Below are 12,668 nucleotides of genomic sequence, written 5' to 3' on the forward strand. Positions count from 1 at the left end.
GGATGCTCCTAAAGAGGTGAGTTCTATGCGTTCATGTTCATAACGGATAAAGTAAAATAATACACATATTGGCTTAGACTCCTTTGCGTGGGAAAATCTTCCCCAACAGATCGGCAAAAAAAGCCACGTTGCCACATCAAGGCAGTGAAGGATGAACATTTTTCCTTTAATGAATGATATCGAAACACATACCAAACTTAATGCATTTTTATGTGTTTTTAGGAAAAGGATTCACAAAGAAACCAAGTGTTGAGACTGCCTGGTGGAGGACAAAAGTCCTGAAAGGTGACTAATTTTCCCTTACAAGGAATTGTAATAGTTTTTAATGGTCAACTGAATACCATCACAAAAGATCAATTCAATTTTTGTCATGGGATATTTCCAATGTCGCTTATTAAAGCAACTTATATCTCGGTATCTCTGATGAATGTTGACCGTTTCATCATAGACCCTATGCAAAAATGGCTAACATTTTAATATTCTTTTGTTTGCATTCAAATTAGCCTCACTAACCACATTCTTGAGTTCAAAAATCAAAAGAATATTTCACAGTGAATTAATGAGGCTGTCTGTCTTCAAGTCGCATTAGACTTGCATTTGCATATAATTTGCATTAGACTTAGAAAAAATACAGTTAGAGGGTAGAAAATACCAAAGGATCAACTTGATACAATTAAATCGATTGATCTGTTTGTCGTCAAGTCAATCTGTCTTACTGGAAATCGATTTATGAGAGACTTAGGAAAAAAGGCAGCAAGAGAGAATATAATGCTGATGGATCGACTCGTTTCGATCAAATCAAATCAAATCCACTCATGTCTTCAAGTCAATCCTTCTTACCAAACCGTTTGAATTTAAAGCGTATATCTTGACAACTCAAATAAATTAAATCTTGTTTGGTGATAAAAAAAAAAGGAATGTTTCTCAACTTTCTGTGATGTATAGACCTGTAGATGACACCGATGGTAAACCAAGTCTTAATATTTAATCGCTTTGTGGTATTTGATAATTCCTGCCAAGACTTGAAAGCTGGAATATGTTATCTTACAGATTCTAACTTCTGACTTGTGGAATTGTTTTGCTCGCTCTGTGCATTCTCATCATCGGTAAAGGGCAATCGAAAATACAACTTATACGCTTCGCTGTCGATTTTGTGGATTTGATTTATATACCAAAGCATTTGAAACACACCAAATGGTTCTAAATTGACGTGACGGCACCCTATGCAGAACTAGAGCAACACTGAGTACAGCCTTTTATAGCATCAACCTCTAGTATCTGTTCACGCATCTGTTCTTTTAGAACGCTTTATTTTGCCTTCTCAGCCATAACACGGTAAAAGAAAGAACCTTCATTAAGAAGTAATTAAGGTCCAGACAATTTCTGTCTTAGACAAAACTTGTCTCTAAAAATGCTTCGTTCTAAATGTTTAAAAATTATATTAATAGTCACCGTTATGGATATAAATAATTGCCATGCATACAAGCCAATGCCAATGCGTATTCGTTTGAGAGAATTCAAGTCCGGATTTTCCGATCCATTTTGATAGTATTTATGTTTTTCTTTTTTTGGCGGGAGGACGAGGGGTGTGGGGAGGGGGGGGGGCTGGAAATCTGAAAATGGAATTCAGATCAAGGAAATTCCTCCTCAAAAGGATTCTTTACATTATTCCAAATCCAGATTTCTTTTTCCTTTGGAAGGTGGAGGAATTAGAAAATGGATCCGTAAAGTTGTTCGTATTTGTATAACTTATGCATTTCCTTTAGGACAACTTTTTCCCGCCTCTTTTGTTGACCCCATACAAAGTAAGTAAAAGCAATTCATTAAACACTCATTGCTCTTTTTATTTTTGCCGGCGTGAGTACGGATCTCAACATAATGGCGAAATACTTTGGCATTTCTATACAGAAATGGTATAGATTAAAGCTTGTAAGTTGTAGTCCCCGCCCCGTAAAATTCTCATTCGAAGTAATTACCACAATAACAAATCTTCTCTTGGATTTACGGCCATATTTTTGGGAACATGGAATCTAAGAAATCCGGATCAGTCGGATTTTCCCAAACGAAAGCACTAATATGAATATGTGGATATGAAACGTTCACAATTTTCGCGCATTCTTAACTATAGAAATCTCTTTTGTGGAATTTTATACAAAAGTGGACCATTGAAGAATTTACAAGCTATCAAGCTGTCAATTGAAATTTATTTGGGAAAGGGTTGTTGACAAAGGTTTTGGGCCCGGATATCACATCTTTTTAGGAGCTAGAAGGAAGAGAATAGGGGAGGGGAAATGTTTTCCTTTTGAGTCAGATTCTTTCACAGCAAAATATTTCTCTTATCGAATAGTTTTACTTCGTTCTCTGTAAGTGTGTTTTTACCCTTGCAAAAACTTAGCAGAGACTTTCTTAAACTTTCTGCCAAATTAATTGAGGACTCCGCCAACATTTGCTAGGTTTTCCGCCTTGGAATGGAAACCTGATAAGAGCCTAACATGTCTTACTGCTGTAGGAGGAGAGAATCGCTGCCCACTGGAGGTTCTTTTGTTCCCTTGTGCCTGAATTCATCTCGTTTAGCGGATTTTTCTGTTTAAGCGTCTGCAAAGCAATAACCTATTCCAAACCAACGTGTTATATTTGCAGACCGAGCGATCCAACTTGCTTGACCTACGAATGATGTGTTACCGTTCTTGAGAAGGGTTTATTTTACGACGTAGTAATTTAATTTCCCCGATAGGTAACCTATTGCTGTAATCGAAGTATCCACTGTACTCTAAATTAGCTACACATTGGTTTCTAATTCAACTGTGTTGCTGGTATCAGTCACTAGTACGGCTCTGCTTGTGCTAGCGCCTGCTGTTGTACTGTAACATGCTTGAGACTCGTCTGTTTTGCTGAGATCATAATAAGGCGTGTCTGTTGTCATCATTTCTTCCATTGTAGATATCAGCTGTGTGAAAGTCGGACGTTCTTCTGGATCCTCCTTCCAACAGTCCAGCATTAACTGGTAACTGAAAACATTACTAAATTTCAGTTCATAATGTTAAGACAAAAGGACTCTACTTGTTACTGAAGTTCTTAATAAAAGTATGAAAAAAAATAACCTTAAAGATCAACACACGGGTAGAAACAAACAGAAGATGAACGTTCAAGAATGCAACATGGAAAAAATTGACAAGAAGTCGAAAGTAGTCAATTTTCGTCAAAATCAAGAATTTGTTTGCGAAGAGATGTCTTATTGTGTGGTAAATTGGTTTCACATGGTACATTTTCGGGTATTCCTTTTCGTCATTTTCACTCAGTCTGTGTTGAGTTACAGACAAGGTAATACGTTTCTAAAGAAACTATGGTGCTGCGTCGGTGGGGGGGGGGGGGGAGTGGAAACGGATGTTTTGTTTTGTCAGCATAATTTGGCAGCCACTGTAAAGAGATTCGAATGCTGACATTTCGAGCGTTAGCCCTTCGTCAGAGTAATTCGCTCTGATGAAGGGCTCAGGCTCGAAACTCAGCATTTGAATCTCTTTACAGTGGCCAAATTCCCTTATTATCTCTGTTGATGAGACCAAATAATAAGTTACTTACCACTCATTACTGCACGTATTTGGCTTCTCCATACGATATCCTGACTTTAGCATATCATACAAGCGTCTGTTGCTTACCCCAGGATATGGACAGCCTCCTAATGAATTCGGGAGAAAATGGTGTAAGTTTGAGAGAACTTGAATTGAGAATTTTAACGACTGTGCATTTTTTAGTAAGTGAATACCACCCGGAGGGCTTTTTTCAAGCCTCCCATTCACCAATTCTGACATTTAAGACCCGGCTAATGATTGACTACTTGACAGTCGTCAACAATCAAAGTGTATGACTCAGAAACGATTAACTGAACAACGTTCAATCATAGGACGCTGGAATTGATGTATTTCAATATTACTTGACTGGTTTCCTTGGTTTGTCAAAGACCGTTTATTGCAGACAAAATTATGATGAACGCAATCCCAAGAGGGGTGGGGAGATGAGTGCGGGGGGGGGGACACATTCATATTCATTCAGTTCAGAGAATTCGTTTTGTTTGGTTCATTAAGATCCTCTTCATTTCCACGTGGATTATAAACCCTTGATAGAAGAGGAAATAAAGTATCTGCTTACCCATAGTAGCCACTTCCCATAGAACTACTCCAAAGGACCATCTAAAACACAGGAGATCAAAAAGGAAATCAGTTGTTCATTAGAGTTAATGACCTCAGGGTTGGACTGCATCTGGCATTTTTGGGGTCGTTTTACCCTAAATTATGACCCAAGGGTTACCACAAAGTGTGACATAGGGATTAGGTCCTAGCTTGACCACGCCAGGGAGTCCGACGTTTATCTCCCAACAACGCTTGGGGGTTTTTTTTACAATAAATTACCATTTCCCCTCATAAAGTTGGGTTAATATTTCAAAAAACTTTTTTTATAATAAACATGCGCGTAAGATCGATATCCAAGCTATCAGAGTAAGCTGGCCGGCTAAGTCTCACTAGGCACCAAATTGAGGAGTAACATGAGAACCTTATTTTCAACAGTGCAGTTTGGATGTTAGAAAACAATCTACCTTTGCTCTTATGAGGTACGTTGTATGATGGTATTTGAATAATTAGAATACGCAGGCGAACTGAAGGCCGGATTCCCTTCAACGGTCAACGTAGCCTAAAGATCGAACAGGGTGGTACAAGGTACCAGACTAGGGAAAAAGTGCACATTTCGACAGCGACGATAGATTGATAGATATTGTATAGGTATGATATTATTGCTAAGAGGTTGTAGGTACGCAAAACGTTCAAATGCTTACACGTCACTCTTTAAAGTGTATATGCCGCTCTCAAGAGCCTCGGGTGCCGTCCATTTGATGGGCAGCTTTTTCGTGTTTTGCACCTCGTATATATCACCGTCGCTTGTGTGGCGTAGCAAACCGAAATCTGCAATCATCACCTTCCTGTCCTCACCAACGAGAATGTTACGGGCTGCTAAGTCACGATGAATGAATCCCTTACTGGCCAAATATTCCTGTTGGAAGGATGATTGCGATTAAGAGCCACATGAGCTAATATATTGTGACCTGAAGGAATGGACGACCGATATAATTTGCACTTCTTGTTTTATGTGGAACGCAATTTCATAAATACGCCCCTTGGCATATTCAGTTAAAAGCAGCCCACAGCTATAACGAACAAATTTGTTTTATAGAAAAAGTTGACATTGCGTCGGTGTTGTTAAATGAGACTAAACTATATTAATTGTGAAATCACGCCTTTTGTTTTGATAGTCATTTGGACGGCGTCTAGGTGCATCTGAGCAGTAATAATTTTAATGAGTTCAAGTTCGAGTCTGATTTGAAGTTGAGTTAAGATGAAACAACCGCTTTAACAGTTATCAGTGGTTTGATATACAGACGAGGCATCTGCGTCACGCCCCATTGTTTTGATCCTTTTACCTCGTTAACAGGCCTTTTTAAACAAAAGAATATTTGATCGTAGGCTCAACTGTAATAACAGCTATTGAATCGAGTTGCTCATAAGCTAGTAAACAAAATCAAAACAACTCAACAAAAAAAAAAGAGGAAGAAGAACAAGAACAGGAACACAAGAAGCCGTTCTTAAGTTTTTAGAAAGAGACTTGCAGACTGAGAGACCGAAGGAGGAGAGAGGAAAATGTCTGGTTATTTATACGAACAGTTTTTCTAAAGGTTTCTGTAGGATTCATCCGAGAATGCACTAAATGAGTTTCACCTTTTATTCTTTTTTCTGTAATATTTTATCTCGTACGTTACTTACCATTCCTTGCGCAATCTGCCATGAAAAACACAGAAGATCTTCAGCAGAAATATCACCATCATCATCATCATCATCATCATCATCATCATTGTTATTATCAAGTTGACCATCGTCAGGATGGACGGTGATCCTTACTTCCGTTGTTTCCAGGTTGGTAGCAGTCAAATCTGTTTCCAGAGTATCGTTTTGTCCAGTTTCCTCACACTCTGGTGGAGATGGAAGGTCTTTTCTTTTCGAGATACGGCTATATTGGATGGAAGGCACTGCTAAGGTCCACACTACAGGCCGCTTCTTCCCTTCATTTGTGTTCTCGGCACTAGCTGGATTCATTTGGCGCGTGTTGCCTTGCTGAGATGAAGTACATTTATCCAAGATAGTGTCGGTGTTGGTCTTCTCCAACTGGCCCCTGAGGATCCCCACCCGAGGCATCTCAGACTCTTTCCCTTGATGTCTGGTTTCATTGCCACCCTTTGTAAAGTCGCTTTTGATAATGATGGTCACCTCAGTGTTTTGGCTTGATACTCCGGAACTGCTGCACGGATGTAAGAAATCGTCAGCGCCTTGATGATCTTCCTGCTCACAACCTCCTGGCCCTTCGTGTTCAATTGGTTTAGCATTAGGTTTGGGCTTGGTCCTCGATCTGTTGTCGTCCTGCCCTCCTGGTCGTTGTCTTTTGTTTCCATTCTCGATGTCATCTTTACTCTCCGCTGACAGGTTCAATTCTTCTTCTTCTTCTTCTTCTTCTTCTTCTTCTTCTTCTTCTTCATCGATGTTTCCTTCTCGTACTTTATCGTCAGACGTTTCTTCCTGGTTGAAGACCTCAGACTGTATTGTCAGGTTTTCTTCACTGGTTATCTCATCGTCGGTCAGCGTAGCAAAGGTCAACTCATCAAAAATACCAACATCAATGCTATTCTTCAGTTTAAGCTGCAATTGGAACGAAGAGACAATATGATATATCCACCTACTACACGGCGAGATAATGATGACGAGAGTATCCTCAGAGTCTATAGACCTTCATCACGTGGGGCCTTCGTAAGAATAAAAGCTTTGTTTTTGCACGGCAAGTTTCACCCAGACGCTATTTACTTGATCAAATCTTTATGTTGTTCCAATATTGAAAATCGAAATAAATTCCTATTCAGTTTTCTTCTTCGCGTTTGAGGCGTATAAAAGTGTCAAATTTTACTTCAGGTTAGGTACAATACCACGCAAGACAGGAGACTAGCAGGGCTGTGGTGGGAGACAGCAGGGCTGTGGTGGGAGACTAGCAGGGCTATGGTGGGAGACAGCAGGGCTGTGGTGGGAGACTAGCAGGGCTATGGTGGGAGACAGCATGGCTGTGGTGGGAGACAGCAGGGCTGTGGTGGGAGATAGCAGGGCTGTGGTGTCAATACCTACTATCCCCAGTCTCCCGTTTTACGTAGTATTGAACCCAACCTGAAGTGAAATTCAACGCGAGGAGGAAAAATTGATAAGGACATTTGATCAAGCAAATAATCGGTGTTCCGATGCCATACGACACTGTTCACTTGATCACTTATCGAAAAGTGTCATAACTTGTGTATGTATTGGGTATTGATGTCTATTTTCGTAGAGCAATTTCACGGAACTGCCAATTACCAAAGCAGATCATTTGGGTAACATATTACCTACTTGTATGTTTGAATCACCTGTTTGAATAACCTTAAAGATCTGATACATAATGGAGCAGTGTTAAGTCCATAAACAAGATGAGAGCTGAACTATCCAAATGTCCCTAAACCAGGAATGCTAATAGATTCTGACCTGATGCCTCTTGTTTCTAAGCCACTGAAGAAGATCCCCGTGTGGAACATACTCCACGATTAACATGATGGGCTCTGACCTGACCCAGTAGCCAAGCATGCTCAAAACATTTTTATGAGAACCGATTCTCTTCATGATCTCAATTTCCTGAAGAAACAGATGTCTGCCACTCTCGTCGGCTTCCTCTAAAAGAAAAAGAAAATAAATAAATCTGGATGGATGGATTACAAAAAAATATCTAAAGATTTCAAAGGTGTTTCATTCATACTTTTTAACTGAAGTTGTTTTTCGGTTTTCTCGAGTTCAACCCCTCAGTCAGCTAGCTTTGATTCTTAGCCATGTTATTTTGTATGTGAAATATTTGTTTCTGCCCGGTTTGTTTCATTATTCCTGAAAAAACCTCTCGGGGAGAGGATTAGTATATTGCTATTGTTATCAGTGTAGCGGTTTGGGCAGTTGGCCAAAAAACCGGATTTTCAGGTTTTAACTCAGCGCTCTGGGCACTTGCTGGAGATGAATTGTTTTACCGTGGAACTAACTTCAACTTCTCCGGTGTGCATGGTTGTAAGTAGCTATTCTGGTCCGCCTCCTGTGAGTCGGGATTCATAAAATACGATCAGTTTGGAATAAGTCTTTTTCATTATCATTACCAATATCATCAGCATGCATCAGCATCGTTATTTTCATTAGTTATTGTTGGTTCAATGTTTTCATAATTCTTATATAACCAACTTCAGATAACACATTCCACAAGATTTCTGTCTCTCGTTCCTTCTCTTATTCTGTTTGTCTATCCTTTTATCTCAAACAATTGCTAAATAAAATCGCTTGCCAGGGCAGTAGACCTTGAATATTATATAAAGTATTTTCTCACCGAGTAAAACTTTTACAGCAACGACTCGTCCCTCACCCATATCCACTCGTTCTTCCCTGGGCTTGAAAAATACTTCTTTCTTTGGTAATTCCTTCATGACCCCTTTGTGAACTTTGCCATAAGCACCTCGACCCAGTTCCTCCATAATGGTTAGCCGCTCACGCGGGACTTCCCATAGCAGTAATGGAACTATACTGGACTTGAATCTAAAAAAGGGTTAAAAAAATAAATGTGTGCGTTTACACTTGATCTTAGTCATTTTTAATCTATTTGCTGCAACAAATCGATTGCTTTTAGCATACTTGAATAAGTTGGATGGTTTCGTTCACCAAGGGAAAGCGGGAAAGCAGGGATGGCACAGCGGTGGGAGCAATCACCTCCCATCAATGTGGCTCGGGTTCGATCCCCGGCGTTGACGCCTTATGTGGCTTGTGCTTTTTGTTGGTTCTTGTCACTGCTCTGAGGGTTGGCTTTTTTTCGTTGGCTACCTTTGGGCTATGGCTGGGCTGTCCTGTACCGCCTCGACAACGTTTTGAATTAAAATATTTTGGGTAGCACAGACACTGGCATTGAGTTTGAATGGTAATTACACAAAGTTATGGCCGACTTTTTGAGACACATTGGTTGATTTTGTGCTTCCTGAATTGAATAAGCGTTTGCTTCACATAGAGGAAAGGTACACATTTAATGTCCCTTATCGTAAGGCTGACGAAATAAAGCTGGGCCCGGTTGTTCAAAGCCCGATTAAGCTAATCCTGTATTAACGTGAAGTTTGATTCGCGTTTAATGATTAATCATCAAAGATTTTTCCAAACATTTTGTCCCTCAGTTTTGACTTTAGACTTTTCTTCACCATTAGCTTAAAACTACATTTTAAAAACATTTTTAACGAGCGAGTTGGGAACCTCGGTTAACTTTTAATCGGGGATTAGCGTTAATCGGCTTTCGAACAACCGGGCCCTGGTAAATAAAATCGCGGAAAGAGATATCTTACTAACACTGTGACATGGGAATTAATGCCGTCACATACCTTTCTTTGCAGATTTCATCGGCTTGTCTCCGCTTGTAGTAAATTATCCCCACCACTATCGCAACGATCAGAGCAACACCAGTTGTAGCAGTTATGACAGCTGTCCTTTCAATATCATTTTTAGCAGCCTCGATGACGCTCGACATCTCTTCGTTATTCCCTAAAAAGAAAATTTGTCGTGTTTCGCAATAATCTCAATTTTTCCCTCGACGAAGTTCGGAGAAACAAAATTAACCGGTTTCCCGAGGTAACAGTCACTTAAGTGATTTGTTATATAGCACAACAAAGACATGTCTGATGAAACATACTTTGGAGTGCTGATAATGATCAGGAATCCTTGGCGAAATTCAAGGCTAAAGTTGGCAAAATATTATGGTAATTAGGAACACATATCCAAACCACGGTGACTGTAGTGATTTTCTTTGTTTTCTCTAGATGAATTATTAGTGAGTTTGACAAGCGTATGTATTTCATTGATTTAACACTTGGAATATTTCATGAAATAGAACTCCCACGTAAAACAAACATCAAACAAAACGCAGTCATACCTGGGTGTGTTTTAATGTTCCAAGAGATCGACCAGTCACTTCCATGTTCCGTTCTTTCGATAACATAAACAGACTTGACAGCGATTTCATATTCCTTGTCCCAGTCAAGTGATATGGCACGAAAGTTTTTTGTAACTCGGGGAAGTTCAAGCCAGCCAGGATCACTGTCATACATGAATTTTTTGATTTCTCTGTAGCGTACTGTGTACTTCATAGTGCAACTACTCACTATTCGGGGATTCCATGTGAGGTTCACATTGCGACCATTTATTTCCTTTCCTACTATTGTTGGAGGTATCAGCGGCTTGCCTTTTGATTGAGATCAAAATAAGTATCAGTTGCTGCTGTATCTGGACAAGGTTTATTACAGTCAAATTAATAAGTCTTCATCGTTGTCGATCTCGTATTCAGAGTCCTCAGGCTCGTTGACTAGCGATTGGTCGCCAGGAGAGACTCTGGGGAACTGGAATTTTATTACCGCAGGATTTCTGCGGTAAAAATAATGCAAGCCGTTACTTGGCAGTCAATCAACTTGAATTTAATTTTTTCGAATCCAAGTTTCTCCTGGTAACCAACCGCTGCCCAAAGAGCCTGAGGACTCTGGGTACGAGATTTGCATCGTTGTTTATTTAAGATTAACTTTAAGCTACAAACAAACTTGCAACGTTAAATTAAACGAAATAGTCCCAGTAAATGTTCATTTGAAATATAGCATGTTGATTTGATTGTAGCTGATTTCACGAAAACTTGTCATGCAGTATTCATGTTGGTGCCAATTTTTTAATTGCCTTAATTGGTCCGGACTTTTTGTTGGGGTTGTAAGGGTTTTCTTTCGATCCATCACACAACTCTGTCACTTTAATAAATCTCGCTTTGACTGTTTCACTTTAAAGAAACTCCAAAAGATGACATGTTACCTTTATGCATATCAGAAATCTGCTCCAAAGACAAAGCCCATTGAATCACGTACAAATCCATAACTGCTCCAACAAACGGCTGGGTTATCGAAGACATGTTAAAAGCCGGATTATTTCCAACGAGATAGTAGGGCTGATAAGTCTCGGAGGATAAAAAGAAGTTTTGGCTCCATTGTTCCTTTAATTCTATTTTTTTACCGTTGGCGAAAAACCTGATTTGAAACTGTTCGCAGGTAATAGCAATATGAGTCCATTCTTTAACGTTAAGCTCTGCTTCTTCCCAAGTATTGAAAACAGGGTGAATCAAGAAGAAAGTAGATTCTTTCATTGCTACGTAGATTAGTTTCCCACTTATTGACAAAAGTGCTATTACAGGACCATCTGTACCATTGGATTTTAACCAAAATGCAATCGTAAAGTCACAGTTCGTGATGTTCACATTAGGTACAGTAGCGTAGGAGCCGTGTTTACTGAAATACGCCGCCTTGCTGCCGGGACACCATCCGTCATCAGTGAAGTTCACAAGACCAAAATACCTTCAAAAGCAAAAAGAAAGTTATTTATGTTATATTAGTGACCCTGATTTTAGGAGATTAATTATAATTTTTGAAATTTTATTGTCTATAAATAGATTTCCCCTTGTACGTGTTACTTTCTGCTTCAATCAAAAGCCTTCTGCATGATTAAGAGGGCTATCTTCCGAGACTCAAAATCATGGGTAGTAACATCTTCAACCGAAATCAAACTCCGCTGAAGCAAACTTCAACTTAAAGCAAATTTCGTTTGAGGGGTCTACTCTCCAATTTAGTAGTATTAAGCTCGGGTTGCCATCACATTTTTTAATATTCCTGTAACGTTGCCAAGAGACTTGACTAGTCTCGCCCCAGGACTTCAGGGCGAGGAACACTTGCAGTAGAGTGAGTGAGGTCGGCCATTTTTTGCAGTGCAGTTGTTGTGGTTGTTTCGTTACGCTATTAAAGGAGAATTTATCCACTGTTACATTCCCTTTGCATTTGAAATTCACTACTTCGATTCCCCAAAAGCATCCAGGAATGGGCTAAAACACTAAATCAATATTGCAGAAGGGATGTTACCCTCCTGGACCTCTCTAAAGCTTTCGACACTGTGTTACAAAGGCGTTTTCTGCTGAAATTAGTGATTGGGATATACCAGATAATTTCAGTTTGAACAGCCGGTTGAAAACTTTTCTTGCATGCCGCCAGTAGAAAGTTGTGGTTAATAGCTCTCTTTAATCGTGGTTGAAGGTTGAGTCTTCACAGGTACCGGTAATTGGTCTCTTTGCTTTTTTCTTGATTTAGATTTACAATATGCCAGATAAACTGTCCTCATCAGTGAAGCTATTTGCTGGTGGCAATACCCTTTATAGACAGATCGACACAGTCTGCTTCAGATGAACTTTAATATCTAAGTCCAGTTAGCTGACACTAGGCTAATGCTTACACAATTGAACAGACTCCAATCTTGATCTTATCATAAATATCCTGGTGGAACTGCAAAAGTGTTGTTGTTGTGACGTCATTGGGGTGAAGATTCGTCCATGGCGCAAATTACCCAACTGCAGCAGGCCAGCAAAGGTGGGTTCCTACATGTCACTTGTTCGCCCACAATTGCCAGAAATCTCTAACATTGAGTATTAACTCAACGTTATGCTCTCAACTTCATTCCTCGCACAACCAATCT

The 12,668-nt window shown here is 39.7% G+C and overlaps 2 protein-coding genes across 3 annotated transcripts in view; both read right to left on the reverse strand.

The window, feature by feature from the left end:
• Positions 1 to 1,870: 1,870 nt before the first annotated feature.
• Positions 1,871 to 9,651, reverse strand: LOC146454611 (uncharacterized). Its single transcript, XM_085095175.1, has 8 exons — positions 9,503 to 9,651; positions 8,473 to 8,678; positions 7,599 to 7,783; positions 5,811 to 6,737; positions 4,829 to 5,043; positions 4,147 to 4,187; positions 3,580 to 3,676; positions 1,871 to 3,008 (listed from the first exon to the last, which is right to left on the reverse strand). The coding sequence occupies exons 1-8, from the start codon at positions 9,646 to 9,648 to the stop codon at positions 2,780 to 2,782; spliced, it is 2,046 nt and encodes a 681-aa protein (XP_084951301.1). The 5' UTR covers positions 9,649 to 9,651; the 3' UTR covers positions 1,871 to 2,779.
• Positions 9,652 to 9,841: 190 nt separating this feature from the next.
• The window catches only part of LOC146454612 (uncharacterized), a 31,175-nt gene continuing 28,348 nt past the window's right edge, over positions 9,842 to 12,668 (reverse strand). Inside the window, exons 16-17 of one of the 2 annotated variants that reach the window (XM_085095173.1) lie at positions 10,968 to 11,503; positions 9,842 to 10,359 (exon numbers count right to left, since the gene is read on the reverse strand). In XM_085095173.1, the coding sequence (XP_084951299.1) occupies positions 9,998 to 10,359; positions 10,968 to 11,503 (898 nt within the window). In that variant the 3' untranslated portion in view covers positions 9,842 to 9,997. The remainder of the gene's footprint in view (positions 10,360 to 10,967; positions 11,504 to 12,668) is intronic. The other variant, XM_085095172.1, reaches the window with a different exon arrangement.

This window comes from Pavona decussata, unplaced genomic scaffold, assembly GCF_977016875.1.
Source record: "Pavona decussata unplaced genomic scaffold, jaPavDecu1.1 SCAFFOLD_300, whole genome shotgun sequence".
NCBI lineage: Eukaryota > Metazoa > Cnidaria > Anthozoa > Scleractinia > Agariciidae > Pavona > Pavona decussata.

Excerpts from the sequence above, each read along its gene's own strand:
- LOC146454611 (XM_085095175.1), bottom strand. The coding sequence starts at position 9,648 with ATGTCGAGCGTCATCGAGGCTGCTAAAAATGATATTGAAAGGACAGCT. Across the intron at positions 7,784-8,472 it reads TGCTGTAAAAGTTTTACTCG|AGGAAGCCGACGAGAGTGGC; the intron begins GTGAGAAAATAC and ends TTTTTCTTTTAG. Across the intron at positions 5,044-5,810 it reads GGCAGATTGCGCAAGGAATG|GAATATTTGGCCAGTAAGGG; the intron begins GTAAGTAACGTA and ends TCCTTCCAACAG.